General features: G+C 45.1%; 1 protein-coding gene across 1 annotated transcript; it reads left to right on the top strand.

The window, feature by feature from the left end:
• The first annotated feature begins 16,661 nt into the window (after positions 1-16,661).
• Positions 16,662-21,382, top strand: LOC139384212 (mRNA decay activator protein ZFP36L1-like). The gene is made up of 2 exons (XM_071128941.1): positions 16,662-16,857; positions 18,418-21,382. Exons 1-2 carry the CDS (start codon positions 16,804-16,806, stop codon positions 19,561-19,563), a joined length of 1,200 nt encoding a protein of 399 aa, XP_070985042.1. The 5' UTR covers positions 16,662-16,803; the 3' UTR covers positions 19,564-21,382.
• The last annotated feature ends 326 nt before the right edge of the window (positions 21,383-21,708 follow it).

Here is a 21,708-nt window from a genome sequence, read left to right as displayed (position 1 = left end):
CATCTCTCCATATAACACAACGTCTCTCCATTATAACACAACATCTCTCCACATAACACAACATGGGACAAACATGGAGTTAGAGGATGACTACAATTATTCCAGGGGAAGAGTGTGCAGACAGACAGGCACCTGGATGGAGAGCAGTCAAAGATACATCATATGGATGGATTGAACCACCAAAAGAACCAAACAAATTGTCAGGCATCAACAGATGATGTGATCTCTCTTACAACTCCATGCCTTGAGTCAATTGAGGTTCGATAAAAATAATACTGCGTCTCATCCCTCTATCCTCTTCTCCCCTCTATTCTCCTAGGAACCCAAACCCTAATCCTAATCCTAACCCTAATCCTAACCCTAATCTCTCTCCTCTGCCTCTTCTCCCCTTTATTCCCTTAGGAAGAACAGACAATCAAACTCACTCCACAAGGACAGCAAACCTTCTAATCAAATACAGGTCTGTAAAATTGTACACTCTATCAAATGGAAGTTTACAAGCTCTTATAAATGACTGGCAAACCCTTTCCAAAAACAAAACTGTCAAGATAAATGACGTGCTCATCAGTTATAACAGCATCTGAGTATCAATAGAGTGTGTGTGTGTGTGTGTGTGTGGGGGGGGGGGCATTGAATTAAATTAAATTCAATTTATTTTCCGTTGAGGGAACTTCTTGTGTGGAGTGGTTCAACGTGATTGGCTAAGTGTGAGTAAAAAGTAGACTGGATCTATTATATGGCCTTGTATATTGTCCAGTGCAGCGCCGGACACATGGGCTGTGTAACTCTAGTATCTCTAGTCCATGAGTGACCACACAGGAGAGATTGTGGGCTCTGGGAATGACCCGGAATGGAGACAGATGGACTTAGAGCAGGATTTAGGGGAGACAGAGAATGCCTTCTACTGTTCCAGCATCAACCCACCAGCCCAGCCTAGCTCACAAAGCTCATTGATTTTCCGGTGCTGAGCGAGGAGAAATTAAGAACAGGGTGAAGAGGGTGAAGATCTGGTTTCAGCGTGCCACAGTCTGCCCATGACACCTGGACCAGGGTCAGGTCTACAGGTCAGGTCTGTCCCGTCAAGGGACAACTTCTCACCAGGGACAATTCCTTGCCTAGAGGGTCCGAAGGCAGCATAGAAGCCATCGAGAGATGGCTATCTATGTCCCATGTGACAATATGACAATCTACACTTCTTTGTGAATGTGAATGACTAAGTTTCACTGCATTGTATGTTTCGTATCTGTCTCTGGTTGTGCCATCATGGCGTGTAGCTTGATAGATTTGACCTGTGATTGTGCATTGATAGTTTTGACCTCCGGCCAGGCTGGCGTCTGTGTGGAGGTTGTGAAGGACCAGTGTGTGCTCCCTCTCCCTTCCTCCCAGGAGCCTGCTGGGCAGACAGGGAGCATCATGGGTCAGGAAGTCAGGGGAGGAAACTGGCCTTTCAACTTCCTGTTAGAATGTTGGAACAGGCCTCAGGAGACCACGGAGTCAGCAATAACCATATTTAAATATCTTCAACATCTCTTTTCTTTCTGCACTAAACATTCATCCCTCCTTGCCCTCCTAAGTTCTCCTTTATTTTCTTATATTCTATTCACTGGCCATCATCCCCCTCTTCTCTAGCAATGACTCTTCACCAGTTTTCCATCTTCTCTATCTTTGAGATTTCACAACCCTGTCTCTGCTATAACATTGCTTGAAATAGATAGAGATTTCACAACGTAGTCTCTGCTATAATGTTGCTTTGAATAGACAGAGATTTCACAACCCTGTCTCTGCTATAACATTGCTTTGAATAGATAGAGATTTCACAGCGTAGTCTCTGCTATAACGTTGCTTTAAATAGATAGAGATTTCACAACCCTGTCTCTGCTATAACGTTGCTTTGAATAGACAGAGATTTCACAACCCTGTCTCTGCTATAACGTTGCTTTGAATAGATAGAGATTTCACAACCCTGTCTCTGCTATAACATTGCTTTGAATAGATAGAGATTTCACAGCGTAGTCTCTGCTATAACGTTGCTTTGAATAGATAGAGATTTCACAACGTAGTCTCTGCTATAACATTGCTTTGAATAGATAGAGATTTCACAACGTAGTCTCTGCTATAATGTTGCTTTGAATAGACAGAGATTTCACAACGTAGTCTCTGCTATAACATTGCTTTAAATAGATAGAGATTTCACAACCCTGTCTCTGCTATAACATTGCTTTAAATAGATAGAGATTTCACAACGTAGTCTCTGCTATAACATTGCTTTGAATAGACAGAGATTTCACAACGTAGTCTCTGCTATAACATTGCTTTAAATAGATAGAAATTTCACAACGTAGTCTCTGCTATAACATTGCTTTAAATAGATAGAGATTTCACAACGTAGTCTCTGCTATAATGTTGCTTTGAATAGATAGAGATTTCACAACCCTGTCTCTGCTATAACATTGCTTTAAATAGATAGAGATTTCACAACGAACTCTCTGCTATAATGTTGCTTTGAGTAGACAGAGATTTCACAACGTAGTCTCTGCTATAACATTGCTTTAAATAGATAGAGATTTCACAACCCTGTCTCTGCTATAATGTTGCTTTGAGTAGACAGAGATTTCACAACCCTGTCTCTGCTATAACATTGCTTTGAATAGATAGAGATTTCACAACCCTGTCTCTGCTATAACATTGCTTTGAATAGACAGAGATTTCACAATCCTGTCTCTGCTATAACATTGCTTTGAATAGACAGAGATTTCACAACCCTGTCTCTGCTATAACATTGCTTTAAATAGATAGAGATTTCACAACGAACTCTGCTATAATGTTGCTTTGAGTAGACAGAGATTTCACAACCCTGTCTCTGCTATAACATTGCTTTGAGTAGACAGAGATTTCACAACCCTGTCTCTGCTATAATGTTGCTTTAAATAGACAGAGATTTCACAACCCTGTCTCTGCTATAATGTTGCTTTAAATAGATAGAGATTTCACAATGTAGTATCTGCTATAATGTTGCTTTGAATAGATAGAGATTTCACAACCCTGTCTCTGCTATAACATTGCTTTGAATAGACAGAGATTTCACAACCCTGTCTCTGCTATAATGTTGCTTTGAATAGACAGTAAGAATCATGTTCATAGTGTGTGTTTCCCAGCAGTCATGGATGAGCTGTGTTGTGTTAGGGTTGTCAGGATGATCATTGGATTAACATACACAATGCTGCTCTACCCTTCCTCTGCCACTGAAACACATAAAATAGTGAGTGTCTGTGTGTGTGGGGGGGGTACATGTGTGTGTAGTAGATGGTCATTTAGCAAGGGGTGCTTAATGGGAACAACAACAGTAAGAGCAGCTGGTGGTGCACCGTTTACAATGCTGTGGTTGCTCTTTAATGAACAATTCATTTCTTCTTCTCTTTTTAAGTTTGCAGACAACACAACAGTAGTAGGCCTGATTACCAACAAAGATGAGGAGGAGGTGAGGGGCCTGGCAGAGTGGTGCCAGGAAAATAACCTCTCTCTCAACGTCAACAAAAACGAAGGAGCTGATTGTGGACTTCAGGAAACAGCAAAGGGAGCACCACCCAATGCACAATTGAGATCATCTTGTCGGGCTGTATCACCACCCGCAACCGCAGGGCTCTCCACAGTGTGGTACAGTCTGCCCAACGCATCACACTGCCTGCCCTCCAGGACACCTACAGCACCCAATGTCACAAGAAGGCCAAAAAGATCATCAAGGACATCAACCACCCGAGTCAGTTCAGGTGCATCAAAGCTGGGACCGAGAGATTGAAAAACAGCTTCTCAAGGCCATCAGACTGTTAAATAGCCATCACTAGCCAGCTACCACCCGGCTATGCAACCCTGCATCTTAAAGGCTGCTGCCCTATATACATAGACTTGGAATCACTGGCCACTTTAATAATGGAACACTAGTCACTTTAATAATGTTTACATACACCTTTATTAATCTCATATGTACATACTGTATTCTATTCTACTGTATTTAGTCAATGCCATGACATTGCTCGTCCTAATGTTTATACATTTCTTAATTCCATTATTTTCCAGTCTCCAATTCTAGTCTCCTGCAGCGTAATGAAGTGAAGAACACAACCCAGGGGGAAGAAGGAGGCAGAGGTGCTGAGGAGAGGATGTGGTAAACACACAGGGAAATACAAAAAACACACACCACATATTTAAGACATCAGGTACCAGAGAGAGAGAGAGAGAGAGAGAGAGAGAGAGAGCGAGAGAGAGAGAGAGAGAGAGAGAGAGAGAGAGAGAGATAGAACACGCCCTCTACCGGATGCAACAGAGAACTGCAATCAAACATTGACATGCTTCTCCATTGACATTATTATTTTTCTTCATACCAGTTAAACATTATCAGAGACCTGAGGCCTCCACCCTCCCTATCCTCCCTAGCAACGAGATGATTCCAACAAGCAAGAGGGTGATAACAATACATAACACAACAGTCAGCTATGGGCTGGAAAGGCTGGGGAGTTCAACTCCCTCTTGTTCTCTAATAGGACTGACGCAGGGTCCTTCAGCCTTCACAGCAAAGGAAGACAACCTTGGCCTTGCTGGGGAAAGGAGGAGGAAATGGGAGGATGGAGGGTGTGATGAAGGGATCAAGGAGGATGAAGTCAGAATGACACTGCAAACAGAAACCTGCCGCCACATGACAACTCCAAAAGAGGAGGAAAATACCAGCTCTATTTCTAGCTTGTGGCGATGTCAAATCAAATCAAATTGAATTTGTCACATCCTTCATAGACAACTGGTGTAGACTAACAGTGAAATGCTTAATTACTGGCCCTTTTCCAAAAATGCAGAGGTAAAGATCAAATCAAATCAAATGTTAGTAGCCACATGCACTGAATACAACAAGGTGTAGTAGACCTACACAACAGGTGTAGTAGACCTACACAACAGGTGTAGTAGACCAACTGTCACGTTCTGACCTTAGTTCCTTTTGAATGTCTTTATTTTAGATGGTCAGGGCGTGAGTTGGGGTGGGCATTCTATGTTGTTTTGTTCTGTTGTTATATTTCTATGTGTTTGGCCTAGTATGGTTCTCAATCAGAGGCAGGTGTCAGTCGTTGTCTCTGATTGGGAGCCATATTTAGGTAGCCTGTTTTCTATTGTGTTTTGTGGGTGGTTGTATCCTGTGTTAGTGTTTTCACCATCCTGTGTTAGTGTTTTCGGTTGTTTGTTTGTACTTTTGTTATTTTGTTCAGTGTTCTGTTGATTTATTAAATATATCATTATGGACACTTACCACGCTGCACATTGGTCTGATCCTTGCTACTCCTCCTCTGAAGAAGAGGAATTCCGTTACACCCACAATGCACTTTTAAGAAAATAACAAAAAAAAGTATGAGATAAAAGAAACCAATAATATAAGAGAAGAAATAACATAACAATAGAAAGGTGGTACCGATACAGAGTCAAAGCTCGTATGCACCGGTTAGTCGACGAAACAAATTACATTAAAATCAATTGAAATAGAGATATGAGGAATGAATACACAGTGAATAATGAATAAAAATAATGAGTAAAAATAACATGGCTATATATAGGGAGTAGAATATCACATCGCTTTATATAGGGAGTAGAATATAACATGGATATATACAGGGAGTAGGATATAACATGGATATATATAGGGAGTAGAATATAACATGGCTATATATAGGGAGTAGAATATAACATGGATATATACAGGGAGTAGGATATATGTAACGGTTTTCTATATGAGAAGGAGAGTCGGACCAAAATGCAGCGTGTAGATTTCGATCCATGTTTTAATAAACAAACGTAAAACACAAATCAATACAAACACTACAAAAATAAAGAACGTAACGAAAACCTAAACAGCCTATCTGGTGAAAACACATAGACAGGAACAATCACCCACAAACACAGTGAAACCCAGGCTACCTAAATATGGTTCCCAATCAGAGACAATGACGAACACCTGCCTCTGATTGAGAACCATATCAGGCCGAACATAGAACTAGACAAACTAGACATGTAACATAGAATGCCCACTCAGATCACACCCTGACCAACCACAACATAGAAATATACAAAGTAAACTATGGTCAGGGTGTGACAGTACCCCCCCCCCCCCCCCCCAAGGTGCGGACTCCGGCCGCAAAACCTGAACCTATAGGGGAGGGTCTGGGTGGGCATCTGTCCGCGGTGGCGGCTCTGGCGCTAGACGTGGACCCCACTCCATAATAGTTTTAGTCCACCTCCTTAGCGTCCCTAGATAGGTTACCCTCCTTAATGACCGCTCGGGACAGAGGGGCAGCTCGGGACAGAGGTAGCTCGGGACTGATGGGTAGCTCAGCACTGAGAGGAAGCTCAGCACTGAGAGGAAGCTCAGCACTGAGAGGAAGCCCAGGCAGATAGTTGGATCTAGCAGATCCTGGCTGACTGGAGAATCTGGAAGAGTCTGGTCGACTGGCAGATCTGGAAGAGTCTGGTCGACTGGCAGATCTGGAAGAGTCTGGTCGACTGGCAGATCTGGAAGAGTCTGGTCGACTGGCAGATCTGGAAGAGTCTGGTCGACTGGCAGATCTGGAAGAGTCTGGTCGACTGGCAGATCTGGAAGAGTCTGGTTGACTGGCAGCTCTTGCTGCTCCATGCTGACTGGCAGCTCTGGCTGCTCCATGCTGACTGGCTGCTCCATGCTGACTGACAGCTCTGGCTGCTTCATGCTGACTGGCAGCTCTGGCTGCTCCATGCTGACTGGCTGCTCTGGCTGCTCCATGCTGACTGGCTGCTCTGGCTGCTCCATGCTGACTGGCGGCCCTGGCTGCTCCATGCTGACTGGCAGCCCTGGCTGCTCCATGCTGACTGGCGGCCCTGGCTGCTCCATGCTGACTGGCGGCCCTGGCTGCTCCATGCTGACTGGCGGCCCTGGCTGCTCCATGCTGACTGGCGGCCCTGGCTGCTCCATGCTGACTGGCGGCTCTGGCTGCTCCATGCTAACTGGCGGCTCTGGCTGCTCCATGCTAACTGGCAGCTCTGGCGGCTCCTTGCAAACTGGCAGCTCTGGCGGCTCCTTGCAAACTGGCAGCTCTGGCGGCTCCTTGCAAACTGGCAGCTCTGGCGGCTCCTTGCAAACTGGCAGCTCTGGCGGCTCCTTGCAAACTGGCAGCTCTGGCGGCTCCTTGCAAACTGGCAGCTTTGGCGGCATCCTGCAGACTGGCAGCTCTGGCGGCTCCTTGCAGACTGGCAGCTCCCTGCAGACTGGCAGCTCTATGCAAACTGGCAGCTCCTTGCAAACTGGCAGCTCCTTGCAAACTGGCAGCTCCTTGCAAACTGGCAGCTCCTTGCAAACTGGCAGCTCCTTGCAAACTGGCAGCTCTGGCGGCTCCTTGCAAACTGGCAGCTCTGGCGGCTCCTTGCAAACTGGCAGCTCTGGCGGCTCCTTGCAAACTGGCAGCTTTGGCGGCATCCTGCAGACTGGCAGCTCTGGCGGCTCCTTGCAGACTGGCAGCTCCCTGCAGACTGGCAGCTCTATGCAAACTGGCAGCTCCTTGCAAACTGGCAGCTCCTTGCAAACTGGCAGCTCCTTGCAAACTGGCAGCTCCTTGCAAACTGGCAGCTCCTTGCAAACTGGCAGTTCTGAACAGGCGGGAGACTCCGGCAGCGCTGTAGAGAAGGAAGGCTCTAACAGCGCTAAACAGGCGGGAGACTCCGACAGCGCTGAAGAGGAGGAAGGCTCTGGCAGCGCTGGACAGGCGAGGCGCACTGTAGGCCTGATGCGTGGTGCTGGCACTGGTGGTACTGGGCCGAGGACACGCACAGGAAGCCTGGTGCGGGGAGCTGCTACCGGAGGGCTGGGGTGTGGAGGTGGTACTGGAAAAACCGGACCGTGCAGGCTCACTGGAGCTCTTGAGCACCGAGCCTGCCCAACCTTACCTGGTTGAATGCTCACGGTCGCCCTGCCAGTGCGGGGAGGTGGAATAGCCCGCACTGGGCTATGCAGGCGAACCGGAGACACCGAGCGCAAGGCTGGTGCCATGTAAGCCGGCCCAAGGAGATGCACTGGGGACCAGCTGCGTAGAGCCGGCTTCATGGCATTAGGCTCGACGCTCAATCTAGCCCGGCCGACACGCGGAGCTGGAATATACCGCACCGGGCTATGCACCCGCACTGGAGACACCGTGCGCACCACTGCATAACACGGTGCCTGTCCGGTCTCTCTAGCCCCCGGTAAGCACAGGGAGTCTGCCCAGGTCTCCTACCTGGCGTAGCCATACTCCCTGTTAGCCCCCCCCCCCCCCCCCCCAAGAAATTTTTGGGGCTGCCTCTCGGGCTTCCATCCGCGTCGCCGTGCTGCCTTCTCATACCAGCGCCTCTCTGCTTTCACCGCCTCCATTCTACGATAACCTTCCTCGCACTGCTCCAGCGAATCCCAGGCGGGCTCCGGCACTCTCCCTGGGTCGGCCGCCCACCTGTCGATCTCCTCCCAAGTAGTATAGTCCATACTCCTGCTGTCCATAACGTCCTCCCATGTCCATTCCTCTTTACGCTGCTGTTGCTGCCTGTTGACACGCTGCTTGGTCCGTTGGTGGTGGGTGATTCTGTAACGGTTTTCTATATCAGAAGGAGAGTCGGACCAAAATGCAGCGTGTAGATTTCGATCCATGTTTTAATAAACAAACGTAAAACACGAATCAATACAAACACTACAAAAACAAAGAACGTAACGAAAACCTAAACAGCCTATCTGGTGAAAACACATAGACAGGAACAATCACCCACAAACACACAGTGAAACCCAGGCTACCTAAATATGGTTCCCAATCAGAGACAATGACGAACACCTGCCTCTGATTGAGAACCATATCAGGCCGAACATAGAACTAGACAAACTAGACATGTAACATAGAATGCCCACTCAGATCACACCCTGACCAACCACAACATAGAAATATACAAAGTAAACTATGGTCAGGGTGTGACAATATAACATGGATATATATAGGGAGTAGAATATAACATGGCTTTATATAGGGAGTAGAATATAACATGGAAAAATGTAGCAAATAGTCAAAAATAAATAAAAAAAACCTTGAATAAGTAGGTGTCCAAACTTGACTGTTACTGTACATCAAAAACATATAGGGAGTAAAATATAACATGGCTATACAGTGAGGGAAAAAAGTATTTGATCCCCTGCTGATTTTGTATGTTTGCCCACTGACAAAGAAATGACCAGTCTATAATTTTAATGGTAGGTGTATTTGAACAGTTAGAGACAGAATAACAACAAAAAAATCCAGATAAACGCATGTCAAAAATGTTATAAATTGATTTGCATTTTAATGAGGGAAATAAGTGTTTGACCACCTCTCAATCAGAAAGATTTCTGGCTCCCAGGTGTCTTCTATACAGGTAACGAGCTGAGATTAGGAACACACTCTTAAAGGGATTGCTCCTAATCTCAGTTTGTTACCTGAATAAAAGACACCTGTCCACAGAAGCAATCAATCAGATTCCAAACTCTCCACCATGGCCAAGACCAAAGAGCTCTCCAAGGATGTCAGGGACAAGATTGTAGACCTACACAAGGCTGGAATGGGCTACAAGACCATCGTCAAGCAGCTTGGTGAGAAGGTGACAACAGTTGGTGCGATTATTCGCAAATGGAAGAAACACAAAAGAACTGTCAATCTCCCTCGGCCTGGGGCTCCATGCAAGATCTCACCTCGTGGAGTTGCAATGATCATGAGAAATGAGGAATCAGCCCAGAACTACACGGGAGGATCTTGTCAATGATCTCAAGGCAGCTGGGACCATAGTCACCAAGAAAATAATTGGTAACACACTAGGCCATGAAGGACTGAAATCCTGCAACGCCCGCAAGGTCCCCCTGCTCAAGAAAGCACATATACATGCCCATCTGAAGTTTGCCAATGAACATCTGAATGATTCAGAGGACAACTGGGTGAAAGTGTTTTGGTCAGGTGAGACCAAAATGGAGCTCTTTGGCATCAACTCAACTTGCCGTGTTTGGAGGAGGAGGAATGCTGCCTATGACCCCAAGAACACCATCCCCACTGTCAAACATGGAGGTGGAAACATTATGCTTTGGGGGTGTTTTTCTGCTAAGGGGACAAGACAACTTCACCGCATCAAAGGGACGATGGACGGGGCCATGTACCATCAAATCTTGGGTGAGAACCTCCTTCCCTCAGCCAGGGCATTGAAAATGGGTCGTGGATGGGTATTCCAGCATGACAATGGCCCAAAACACACGGCCAAGGCAAAGGAGTGGCTCAAGAAGAAGCACATTAAGGTCCTGGAGTGGCCTATCCAGTCTCCAGACCTTAATCCCATAGAAAATCTGTGGAGGGAGCTGAAGGTTCGAGTTGCCAAACGTCAGCCTCGAAACCTTAATGACTTGGAGAAGATCTGCAAAGAGGAGTGGGACAAAATCCCTCCTGAGATGTGTGCAAACCTGGTGGCCAACTACGAGAAACAACTGACCTCTGTGATTGCCAACAAGGGTTTTGCCACTAAGTACTAAGTCATGTTTTGCAGAGGGGTCAAATACTTATTTCCCTCATTAAAATGCAAATCAATTTATAACATTTTTGACATGCGTTTTTCTGGATTTTTTAGTTGTTATTCTGTCTCTCACTGTTCAAAATTATAGACTGATCATTTCTTTGTCAGTGGGCAAACGTACAAAATCAGCAAGGGATCAAGTAATTTTTTCCCTCACTGTATATAGGGAGTAGAATATAACATGGCTATATATGGGGAGTAGATAATAACATGGCTATATATAGGGATTAGATAATAACATGGCTATATATAGGGAGTAGAATATAACATGGCTCTTTATAGGGAGTAGAATATAACATGTATATATATAGGGATTAGAATATAACGTGGATATATATAGGGAGTACAGTAACTAGTTGATGTGCAAATGCACGAGGTAATTGAAGTAGCTAGGTGTACAAAACATTAGGAACATCTTCCTAATAATTACATGCATCCCTCTTGCCCTCAGAACAGCCTCAGTCTGTCAGGGCATGGACTCTACAAGGTGTTGAAAGAGCTCCACAGAGATGTTGGCCCATGTTGACTCCAATGCTTCCCACAGATGTGTCAAGTCGGCTGCATGTCCTTTGGGTAGAGGACCATTATGGATACACACTGGAAGCTGTTGTGCGTGAAAAACCCAGCAGCGTTGCAGTTCTTGACACACATTTAAACGGGTACCTCGCACCTACTACCATACCCACGTTCAAAGGAAATGTAATATTTTGTCTTGTCCATTCACCCTCTGAATGGCACACATACACAATCCTTGTCTCACTTGTCTCAAGTCTTAAAAATAATGATCTAACTTGTCTCCTCCCCTTCATCAACACTGATTGAATTGAATTTAACAGGTGACATCAATAAGGGATCATAGCCTTTACCTGGATACACCTGGTCAGTCTGTCATGGAAAGAGCAGGTGTTCCTAATGTTTTGTACACTCAATGCTGGTAGCGTATGTGGTGAGTGTTAAAGTGTGTGTGTGTGTGTGTGTGTGTGTGTGTGTGTGTGTGTGTGTGTGTGTGTGTGTGTGTGTGTGTGTGTGTGTGTGTGTGTGTGTGTGTGTGTGTGTGTGTGTGTGTGTGTGTGTGTGTGTGTGTGTGTGTGTGTGTGTGTAGAACAGTGACTGAGAGAGAGGATCTGTTTTACTTGCCTGTGGTTCTGGTGTGAGCCTTCAAACCAGTACCGACTGGTTGGCTGTATGGGTTGTGTATGGGCCGGGGCTTATCTGATATCCTCTGACTGAGCAGACTGGTACTTTGTGGTGGTGGGAGGAAACAGGTGTCTTATCCAATGACCAGGAAGAAAGTCACATACAGTATACAATCTAGTGTAGCCCTTACACACAAACTCGCAGGCTTCTTCCTCAGGAGACAATGGATCAGATCCACAGATCTATCAGGGACAGTGGAAGGGAGGCTCTTCGAACTGCAGACAGATGTGATTTACCTCAGCTCTGTCTGTCATTCCATCCTGCCTGTTTGTCTGTAGGCTAAAACCACTCCAGGGGGTAATGAGATGAGATAACGCCTTACAGTCCTTGTAAAACACACGCACACACACACACACACACACACACACACACACACACACATACACACACACTCCTCTTCTGCACTACATTTCCAAAATAACTGCAGTTCCTCCTCAGCCTGAGCCTCCACTCCCAGTCCCTGAGAGAACTCTTAGTCTGTTAATGTTTTGTCTCCAGATCTCTCAAGTCAAATTGGATAATTCAATTGAAAACAAGCGTCAACAGATCTGAGCCCCCACCGCCCCCCTCTGTTGCATGGCTGCTGGGTAAAGGGAAGAGAAGGGGAGAGAAGGGAAAGCAGGAAAGGAAAGTGGGGTGAAAGTGTTTGCCCTCTCCACTCCTATCCTCTCTCCTCCCCCTTTCCCTTCAGGCAGTGCTGTATAGTATAAACGTCCTCTATAAATCAATTCAATTCAATTTAAGGGTTTTATTGGCTTGGGAAACATATGTTAACATTGCCAAAGCAACTCCTCCCCATCCCCTCCTCCCTTCCTCCTCCTCCCCATCCCATCCTCCTCTCATCCTCCTCCCTTCCTCCCCATCCCTTCCTCCTCTCATCCTCCCCCCATCCCATCCTCCTCTCATCCTCCTCCCCATCCCCTCCTCCCTTCCTCCTCCTCCCCATCCCATCCTCCTCCCTTCCTCCCCATCCCCTCCTCCCCATCTCCTCCTCCCCTCTTCCCCATCCCCTTCCTCCCCATCCCCATCCCCTCCTCCTCCCTTCCTCCTCCCTTCCCCCCCCCACCCCTTCCTCCCCTTCTCCTCTGTATATAAGGTTACACATTGCCTAGTTATTATTACATACACCAATCTTCATTGTGTCTGCCTGTTATGTGTCTGGACTTGGTGAGATCACTGTGGTATCAGGTTATAGGCCCATAACCTACCTATCTGTAAATAACATGATGTAACAAGGAGAGAAGATTACAATATTACTAGATATTATTAGCCTGATTACAAACCTGTTTGTGCTGTCTTGACAATTCCTATGGTCACTGCTTGCCGAGGTGACAATATTGTAGCCTACTCCCACTGATGAAGCCCTACAACATACACTACATCTCATCCCAAAATCATGGGCATTAATATGGACTTGGTCCCAGCCTCCACTCTTCTGGGAAGGCTTTCCACTAGATGTTGGAACATTGCTGCAGGGACTTGCTTTCATTCAGCCACAAGAGCATTAGTGAGGTCGGGCACTGATGTTGGGCGTTTAGGCCTGGCTCGCAGTCGGCGTTCCAATTCATCCCAAAGGTGTTCGACGTGGTTGAGGTCAGGGCTCGGTGCAGGCCAGTAAAGTTCTTCCACACCGATCTGGACAAACCATTTCTGTATGGACCTCGCTTTGTACATGCACTGTCATGCTGAAACAGGAAAGGGCCTTCCCCAAACTGTTGCCACAAAGTTGTAAGCACAGAATCGTCTAGAATGTCATTGTATGCTGTAGAGTTAAGATTTTCCTTCACTGGAACTAAGGGGCCTAGCCAGAACCACGAAAAACAGCCCAAGACCATTATTCCTCCTTGACCAATCTTTACAGGTGGCACTATGCAATGGGGCATTTAGCGTTCTCCTGGCATCCGCCAAACCCAGATTCATTCGTTGGACTGCCAGATGGTGAAGCGTGATTCATCACTCCAGAGAGCGCATTTCCACTTCTCCAGTCCAATGGTGGCAAGCTTTACACTACTCCAGCCAACGCTTGGCATTGTGCATGGTGATCTTAGGCTTGTGTGTGGCCGCTCAGCCATGGAAACCCATTTAATGAAGCTCCCGACGAACAGTTCCTGTGCTGACGTTGCTTCCAGAGGCAGTTTGGAACTCGGTAGTAAGGACAGGCGATTTATACACCTGTCAAATCAAATCAAATATTATTTGTCACATGTGTCGAATACAACATATGTTATCATTGCAGTGAAATGTTAACTTACAAGCCCTTAACCAACAACGCAGTTTTAAGAAAATACATTTTTTTAAAGTACAATATTGAAAAGTAAGAGATAAGAAGAACAAATAATTAAAGAGCAGCAGTAAATAACAATAGCAGGGCTACACAGGGGTACCGGTACAGAGCCAATGTGCGGGGGCACCGGTGTCGAGGTAATTGAGATAACATGTACATGTAGGTAGAGCTATTAAAGTGAGTATACATAGATAATAACAGAGAGTAGCAGCAGCGTAGAAGGTGGTGATGCAAATAGTCCAGGTGGCTGTTCAGGAGTCTTAAGGCCTGGGGGAAGAAGCTTTTAAGAAGCCTCTTGGACCTAGACTTGGCGCTCTGGTATCGCTTGCCATGCGGTAGCAGAGAGAACAGTCTATGACGAGGGTGGCTGGAGTCTTTGTCAATTTTTAGGGCCTTCTTCTGACACTGCCTGGTATAGTGTTCCTGGATGGCAGGAAGCTTGGCCCTGGTGATATACTGGGCCGTATGCACTACCCTCTGTATGCACTACCCTCTGAAGTGCCTTGTGGTCGGAGGCACTACAGAGGGTAGTGCAGTTGCCATACCAGGCAGTGATGCAACCCGTCAGGATGCTCTCGATGGTGCAGCTGTAAGACCTTTTGAGGATCTGAGGACCCATGCCAAATCTTTTCAGTCTCCTGAGTGGGAATAGGTTTTGTGTCCTCTACGTGACTGTCTTGGTGTGCTTGGACCATGTTAGTTTGTTGGTGATGTGGGCGCCAAGGAACTTGAAGCTCTCAACCTGCTCCACTACAGCCCCATCGATGAGAATGGGGGTGTGCTCTGTCTTCCTTTTCCTGTAGTCCACAATCATCTCCTTTGTCGCTTGCCTGTTTGATGGTTCATCGGAGGGCATAGCGGGATTTCTTATAAGCTCCCGGGTTAGAGTCACGCTCCTTGAAAGCGGCAGCTCTACCCTTTAGCTCAGTATGAATGTTGCCTATAATCCATGGCTTCTGGTTGGGGTATGTACGTACAGTCACTGTGGGGACGACGTCCTCAATGCACTTATTGATAAAGCCAATGACTGATGTGGTGTACTCCTCAATGCCATCGGAAGAATCAAGAAACATATTCCAGTTTGTGCTAGCAAAACAGTCCTGTAGCTTAGCATCTGCTTCATCTGACCACTTTCTTACTGACTGAGTCACTGGTACTTCCTGTTGGAGTTTTTGCTTGTAAGCAGGAATCAGGAGGAAAGGTGGTCTAGAATTGTTTTCCCCCTCTGGTTGCACATTTAACACACTGATAGAAATGAGGTCAAACTGATTTAAGTTTCCCTGCATTAAAGTCCCTGGCCAACGAGTGTGGCTGAAAAAGACAAATTCACTCATTTGAAGGGGTGTCCACATACTTTGGTATATATAGTGTATATGTAGCCTACATCTATGGTGCAAATAAAGATCTTAAACACTAAATCTGCACTGAATAGAAGTTAGAACAGTGCGTATGTTTCCCCATGCTACAACTTCCAATGAAATGTCCTGTTCAATCATCAGGGAGCAAGCAGTCAGTGCATTCCAAGTAAAAGAGGAGGATTTCATTGTAAACTGAGCCAAGGCTGCAGGCTGATTTACATGTGTGCTGTGCGGTGCTGCCTAGTTAAATAAAGGTTAAATGTGAAGAAAAACATGTGTGTGTGTGTATTGTTGAGCAAGGTAGGTAAGGGTTAAACTGCATGAGCAGAATTGGAAAGTCCCCTCACAGTGAAAGCCTACAATTAAGAGTCAATTAATGACAGAGTGTGTGTGTGTGTGTGTGTGTGTGTGTGTGTGTGTGTGTGTGTGTGTGTGTGTGTGTGTGTGTGTGTGTGTGTGTGTGTGTGTGTGTGTGTGTGAGAGAGAGCAGAAGGGAGCCTGAGGGTACTATGTAGGGAGAGAGAGAGAGAGAGAGAGCAAGAGAGAGGGAGCATAAACAATTCAAGACTGTCTGCCTAAGTCTGTGAAGTTGCAGTCACCCACAAATTGCAATAAAGTAGGCCTATAAGCAAGGACATGTACGTGGTTTATTATGATTTAAAAACATGGGGAAAGTAGGCTGCTAGGTTTAGTACATGACTTGTTTGGAAAACCTGCACCTTTGAAAAAACAATAGTCAGTAAGCCAAGCCTACCGTTGCCAGACGAAGGCTACCTGATGCAATGAAGGGTTTAGGCTGATGACTAACACTTACATTGGATCAGTCACGAGTGTTTCTGGAAGTGCAAATCTGCATTTTGGCACAGTACTCTGTTTAATTGGCGTTGTGCCAACCTGGGTGATTCCCATACGTTGAATTGTTTTCGTCATTCTGCTGACTGAAATATATGAGAGTGAAAAGAATAATGCATTACAGTTTGTTTTTAAAACTTGTATACAATAATGTTATGCTCTATTAAGCTTGTTCTTTGTGTTTCTTTAGGGTAGATCATATTTACGGTTGGGTGCCTCAGCCATGCAAAATCAATGCAACATTGTTAATGTGCCCTGCGAGAAAGTTTGCAAAGTTCTGGTGTAAGTTTCGTCCCCTCAAAAAAAGCGTCGATCTAAGAAACGCCCCGTCACGACAAGCTCCTCCTGCACGCGATTATAAAGCAAACGTACTGGGCTGGTGCAGTGCAGAGGGGGTGATCTATTAGTTAGGGCAAAATAAGGTTACAAATCAGAATTCACCGTAGTCTAACTTCAATAAAAATATATTATTTTTTACTACTTTTAGATTGTATTTTCTACGCAGCCAAGATGACCACCGCAGTGGTTTCGCCTTTCTACGACTTCAGCGAAGTAATGAACAAGGTACAGAAGTTATCTACTCGCTTTGTTTCTAGGCTAGCCAACGTTATTAGCTATTGGAGGCACGTTAGTAGTGGTATTCGACATTTCACGAGGCTAGTTTGCGGTTGGTTCATTTGACATGTGTACGCTTTTGTTGTGATTAATATTGTAAAAGTGATGCAGTAACATTGGTTTGATATGATCATGACTAGAACTTTATCCTGCAAACTGCCTAGTTATGGAAACTTGCCCGATAGTGAGTTCCATGACGTGCATGCTGTTTCGTGATTTTTACTTGGTTGACTATTGTTCGTTTCCTTGTTTGATTGCTAATATCCATTAATTAAGAGTGAGTCAGACTGTTAATGGATAAATTGCTAGTCTGCTGCTACTTTTGCACTACAGTAGTCAAGTGTTAACCACGAGGGTTTGCAATTAATTATTTAATTCAATGGCAACAGTTGGCTCTAATGATTGAAACGTATTTAATTGTGCAGTTGGATACATTGGATAAGTTAAATGCTAGAATCGTTAGCTAACTAGTTACATGAATCACGTCTTATTTGCCATGATGTTGCATTCGTTCAGTAAGGCTCGTTCCTGAAACTAACGTCAGCTAGTTAACATTTTGAAACCGCTAGCTAATGATTCTGATTCACTTCAGATGTGCAGTAATTTGATCAATTTTATTGAAACGTACTAGTTGCCACTTATATTCGATTTTTCTTAGCCCTTCAATATATCTAGATATATTGTATGAATTAAATGCATTGATTGTTGTAGACAGCTACTGTATTTAATTGAAATATTATTTGTTTTTAGCAACTTCTGAACTTTCACTTTGAAATTAAATATATTTAGTTGGTCTTTGCGCATAAAAGGTCTACATAAAGTTAACGTTATACTAATTAACCTTGTGTAAGAGGCAACACGCGCTTTGTAATCTTTCATCAATTACCCAGCCATCAACATCTATATTATTGATTGAAAATGTTATTTTACGATAACGTCCTTACTAGCCTACTAACGTTACGCCTTCCAGTTGAGTGCCCTCAAACTACATTTTCATTTCGCATATTCATTTCAAATTCAGAGCTGCAGCAGCTTTGTAACCAGACCAGACTCGCAGCGCTCACACGTACATTCCTTTGTAGGGCAACTTGCCAAACCAGCTGTTCTGTTCGAGGTTAACACTTTACGCCACTTCGATACCGAAGTTACTTTTTCGTAGCCGTTTAGGATAATTAACGTAGCAGGTTAGGATACGGAGGTTATGGTTAGCAAAACTGCCCTCTTAACCGGTTACGAAAATCACTTTGTATCGAAGTGGTGTGAAAAGTCTGTCAGTTCTGTTCTATTGGCCTGCATCACCAGAGGTTTTAAAGAAAAACGAACGTCAACAGTAGTCATTCAGGGATTTCTTGTAGATGTTTTCCCTCCCTTTATGAAATCAAATTAATTTCAGTGTCCACTATCATATGTTGTAGGATAGAATTGCTTTATTGACTAACGTGAATTGTTAAACAACTTATTATTTTGTATTGAATGTAGACTTAATATTTCAAATCTGTAATTTTCCAGAACGACAAGATGCTGAATTACAACAACAACTTACTGAGTGCCCCCCATCATCTGATATCCACCAACATCCCCATGTCTATCACCAACCCCACCGGAGCCCTGCTGGACAGGAAGGCTGTGGGGACCCCCTCGCTGGGCTGCGGGCTGTCAGTCTACAAGAGACGCCACTCTGTCACCCTCCCCAACCATGACCCCAGCTCCAAGTTCAACCAGAACCAGTTCCTTAACAGCCTGAAGACCATAGACCACTCCTCCTGCTCCATCACCTCGCGTTTTATTGGAAGTGGTAGCAGCAGCAAGGAGAATCGCATGAGGGACCGCTCTTTCTCCGAGACGGGTGAGCGGCTCCTACACCAGTGCCTGGGGCCTGCTAGTCCTACCAGCCTAGGAGCCCAGAGCCAGCAGCAGAGCCAGGTCAACTCCAGTCGCTACAAGACGGAGCTGTGCCGGCCGTTTGAGGAGAACGGAGCCTGTAAGTACGGCGACAAGTGTCAGTTCGCCCATGGCTTCCACGAGCTGCGTTCTCTCAGCCGCCACCCTAAATACAAGACAGAGCTGTGTCGTACCTTCCACACAATCGGATTCTGCCCCTACGGTCCTCGCTGTCACTTTATCCACAATGCAGAGGAGCGCCGTGGACCCCCTCCCTCCCCCTCATCCTGCTCCTCCTACTCTCCTCTCTCCAATAAGTTGGAGCGTCCTCGTCTGCAGCACAGCTACAGCTTCGCAGGGTTCCCCAGCTCTGGGGGACTGAGAGGAGGGGACAGCCCAACCTCAGTCACCCCTCCACCTATGTTCTCCCCAGACGATATGCCTGAGTGGCCGAGCTCCAACCTCTTCACGTACTCCAGTCAGGAGCTGGCCAATCTGTTCGGCCCCAGCCTTGGATCCGGAGGCCCCGTGGGGACTGATCCCAAAGCCCCTGCACCCCCGTCCCAGAACAACACCCCCTACTTCTTCAGGCCCATGTCGGAGTCCCCCACCCAGATGTTTGCATCTCCGTCCAGCCCGCCCCAGGACTCTCTGTCGGACCAGGACGGGTACCAGAGCAGCTCGGGGGGCAGTCTCAGTGGGTCAGAATCCCCCAGCCTGGATGCCAACAGACGCCTCCCAATCTTCAGCCGCCTCTCCGTCTCTGACGACTAGACGGCAGCTATTTAATGTATCTTATCCACGCTGCCCGTGAAAAAAGGACAGAAAGATATAATGAATGGGAAATGGCACTCCCCTGTCCCCTCGACAACCATCCCCTGACCCCTCTCCTCCACAAATCAATATACATTTACTTCCTAGTTAGAATAAGGATACAGTGACTTGTTTTCAAATCACCCCAGAAATGTCTCCCTTGTTGTTACCTGCCTCCTAACTCCCCTCCCTCCACAGACCCTACCATGTCTTCAGTCAAAACGCGAGAGGAAACGAATGAACAATGAGAATGTTAGACTTTTGTTGTTTTGCCAGGTGCCACCTGTGATTTTGTTCTTGAACGTGTAGCAGTGCAAGTGTATCATTGCACCACAAACCACCCCATCCTGTTGTTGGTCACTGACAGTTGTGTTTCTGGAAAGGAAGGATGAGGGACGTCTTTTATTGTCTAACTGGTTATTAAACCTTTAAGACTGTGTGTTATTATTTTTGTCCCTCCCTCTCCACCCCACCGCCCCCCTCCCTCTCCAACCCACCGCCCTTTGTGCCGTTCCGCAGGCAGCGGGGAATTCCAACATTCCCATGGTGCAGTTCTTCTATACTTCCTGCAACTTGAGATGGGATCTCTAAGCTATCCTAGTCTTCTTCTTCCCCTTAGAATCAGAATCTGGCTTTGAGGAGTAGTCTGATGTTATGACATCTCTCTGCTTCTTTTTCTAGGTTTTGATTATTTTTATTGTTATTATGATTATTTGTTTGAGAACTTTCCAAACAGTTTTTGCTTATCGCTGCATATTTAACTTATCAAAACATATTTATTGGTGATCATATGCATTTTTTTGTTGATTTTGTTTTTGTATTTATCTGGATAATGAACAATAGAATATATTTTCTTTATGTTAAATTATGATCTTCGGTATTAATCTAAAGATTGTGAAGACATTTTTGTCAATTTCTTTTTTCACAGTTTAATATATTGTATTACAATGACTTTTGTTTGCAACTACACGTTGTCAAAATGAAACTTAATTTAAAACAAAAAAAAATACAGAAAAAAAGAAGTTGCTTTATTTATTTGTGTACTTTTTGTTTGTTCTCGGTTCTCCCTGTTATTGGACTGCAATTCCAGCAAACATGATTGTCACCTTCTCATTCCGGAGCTGTCCTGTCCTCACGTTTTTATGTTTTCTCTGACGGTAACAGTACTTTAATGTTATTACCTTTTGCAGTTGTATTCTTTGAGATTAGGCCAACGTGGTACCGTATGTTGACCAAACAGGATTATTTCATAAATATGACTCATGTATCTAAAACCTAAGAGGTGTAACACGTGATGAGTATCACCATGTTCACTTGGACATCCCGATTCAGTGTGTGAAGTTCTGGGTTTAAAGTTATGTGACGGTCTCAATTAATGTAATACAAGTAACCAGGGATTTCGAGGAAAAAGACTCCCTTTTATTACAAGCAAAAGCTGTGACCAAATGGGTTGAGGAGAGGTTGTCTTGTTTTTTGTACTTGCGTGGCCCCAGCTGTTAAAGTGCCTACTTTTTGAATACATTCCAGGTAGCTAACTAAGGCCTTCTCTATTAAACGATGGAAGATGGTGAAATTGTTTTTAAATTCCTTGTTCCATGTTTCCTTGAAGTTTTGAATGAGGTTAAACAGGATTACTGAAAGTAAAATAAAGTTAACTGAAAGTCAAACTGTTGAATGTATTCCAGCCATGGTTTTTCACTAGTCATTTCTCTGAGTTGATATGAAACTGATTTCTTTTTGTAACTATTGATTGCAGTTAAAACCAATAAACCCTGTGTTTTTGAAACAATGTTTTTTGTATTCATCCACCCGCTAGTGAACTGAGATGTGACTGGATGTTTTCTTGAGGCGTGGTTGTCTTCTCGGTCAGGCCTAGTCAAGCATTACATATTTACAAAGTTAGACTTTGATACAATGTCAGACTATTTGTTGAAGGGAAAACTGCAACTTAACAAAGAAATTCCTGTTGCAACATGTTCCATAATCTAGACAATCATCTTTTGGTGAGGATGCTGACACTGATTTACCTTAACAAGCACAGACGGCCTATTTACTAAATACCATTTAAATGGGTGAAAACAGTGAAGTTTATTGAATTTAACATTA

Source organism: Oncorhynchus clarkii, chromosome 25, assembly GCF_045791955.1.
Source record: "Oncorhynchus clarkii lewisi isolate Uvic-CL-2024 chromosome 25, UVic_Ocla_1.0, whole genome shotgun sequence".
NCBI classification, from domain to species: domain Eukaryota; kingdom Metazoa; phylum Chordata; class Actinopteri; order Salmoniformes; family Salmonidae; genus Oncorhynchus; species Oncorhynchus clarkii.
The sequence above is the reverse complement of the archived record's forward strand: the minus strand, read 5'-3'. Positions and strand labels throughout refer to the sequence as shown.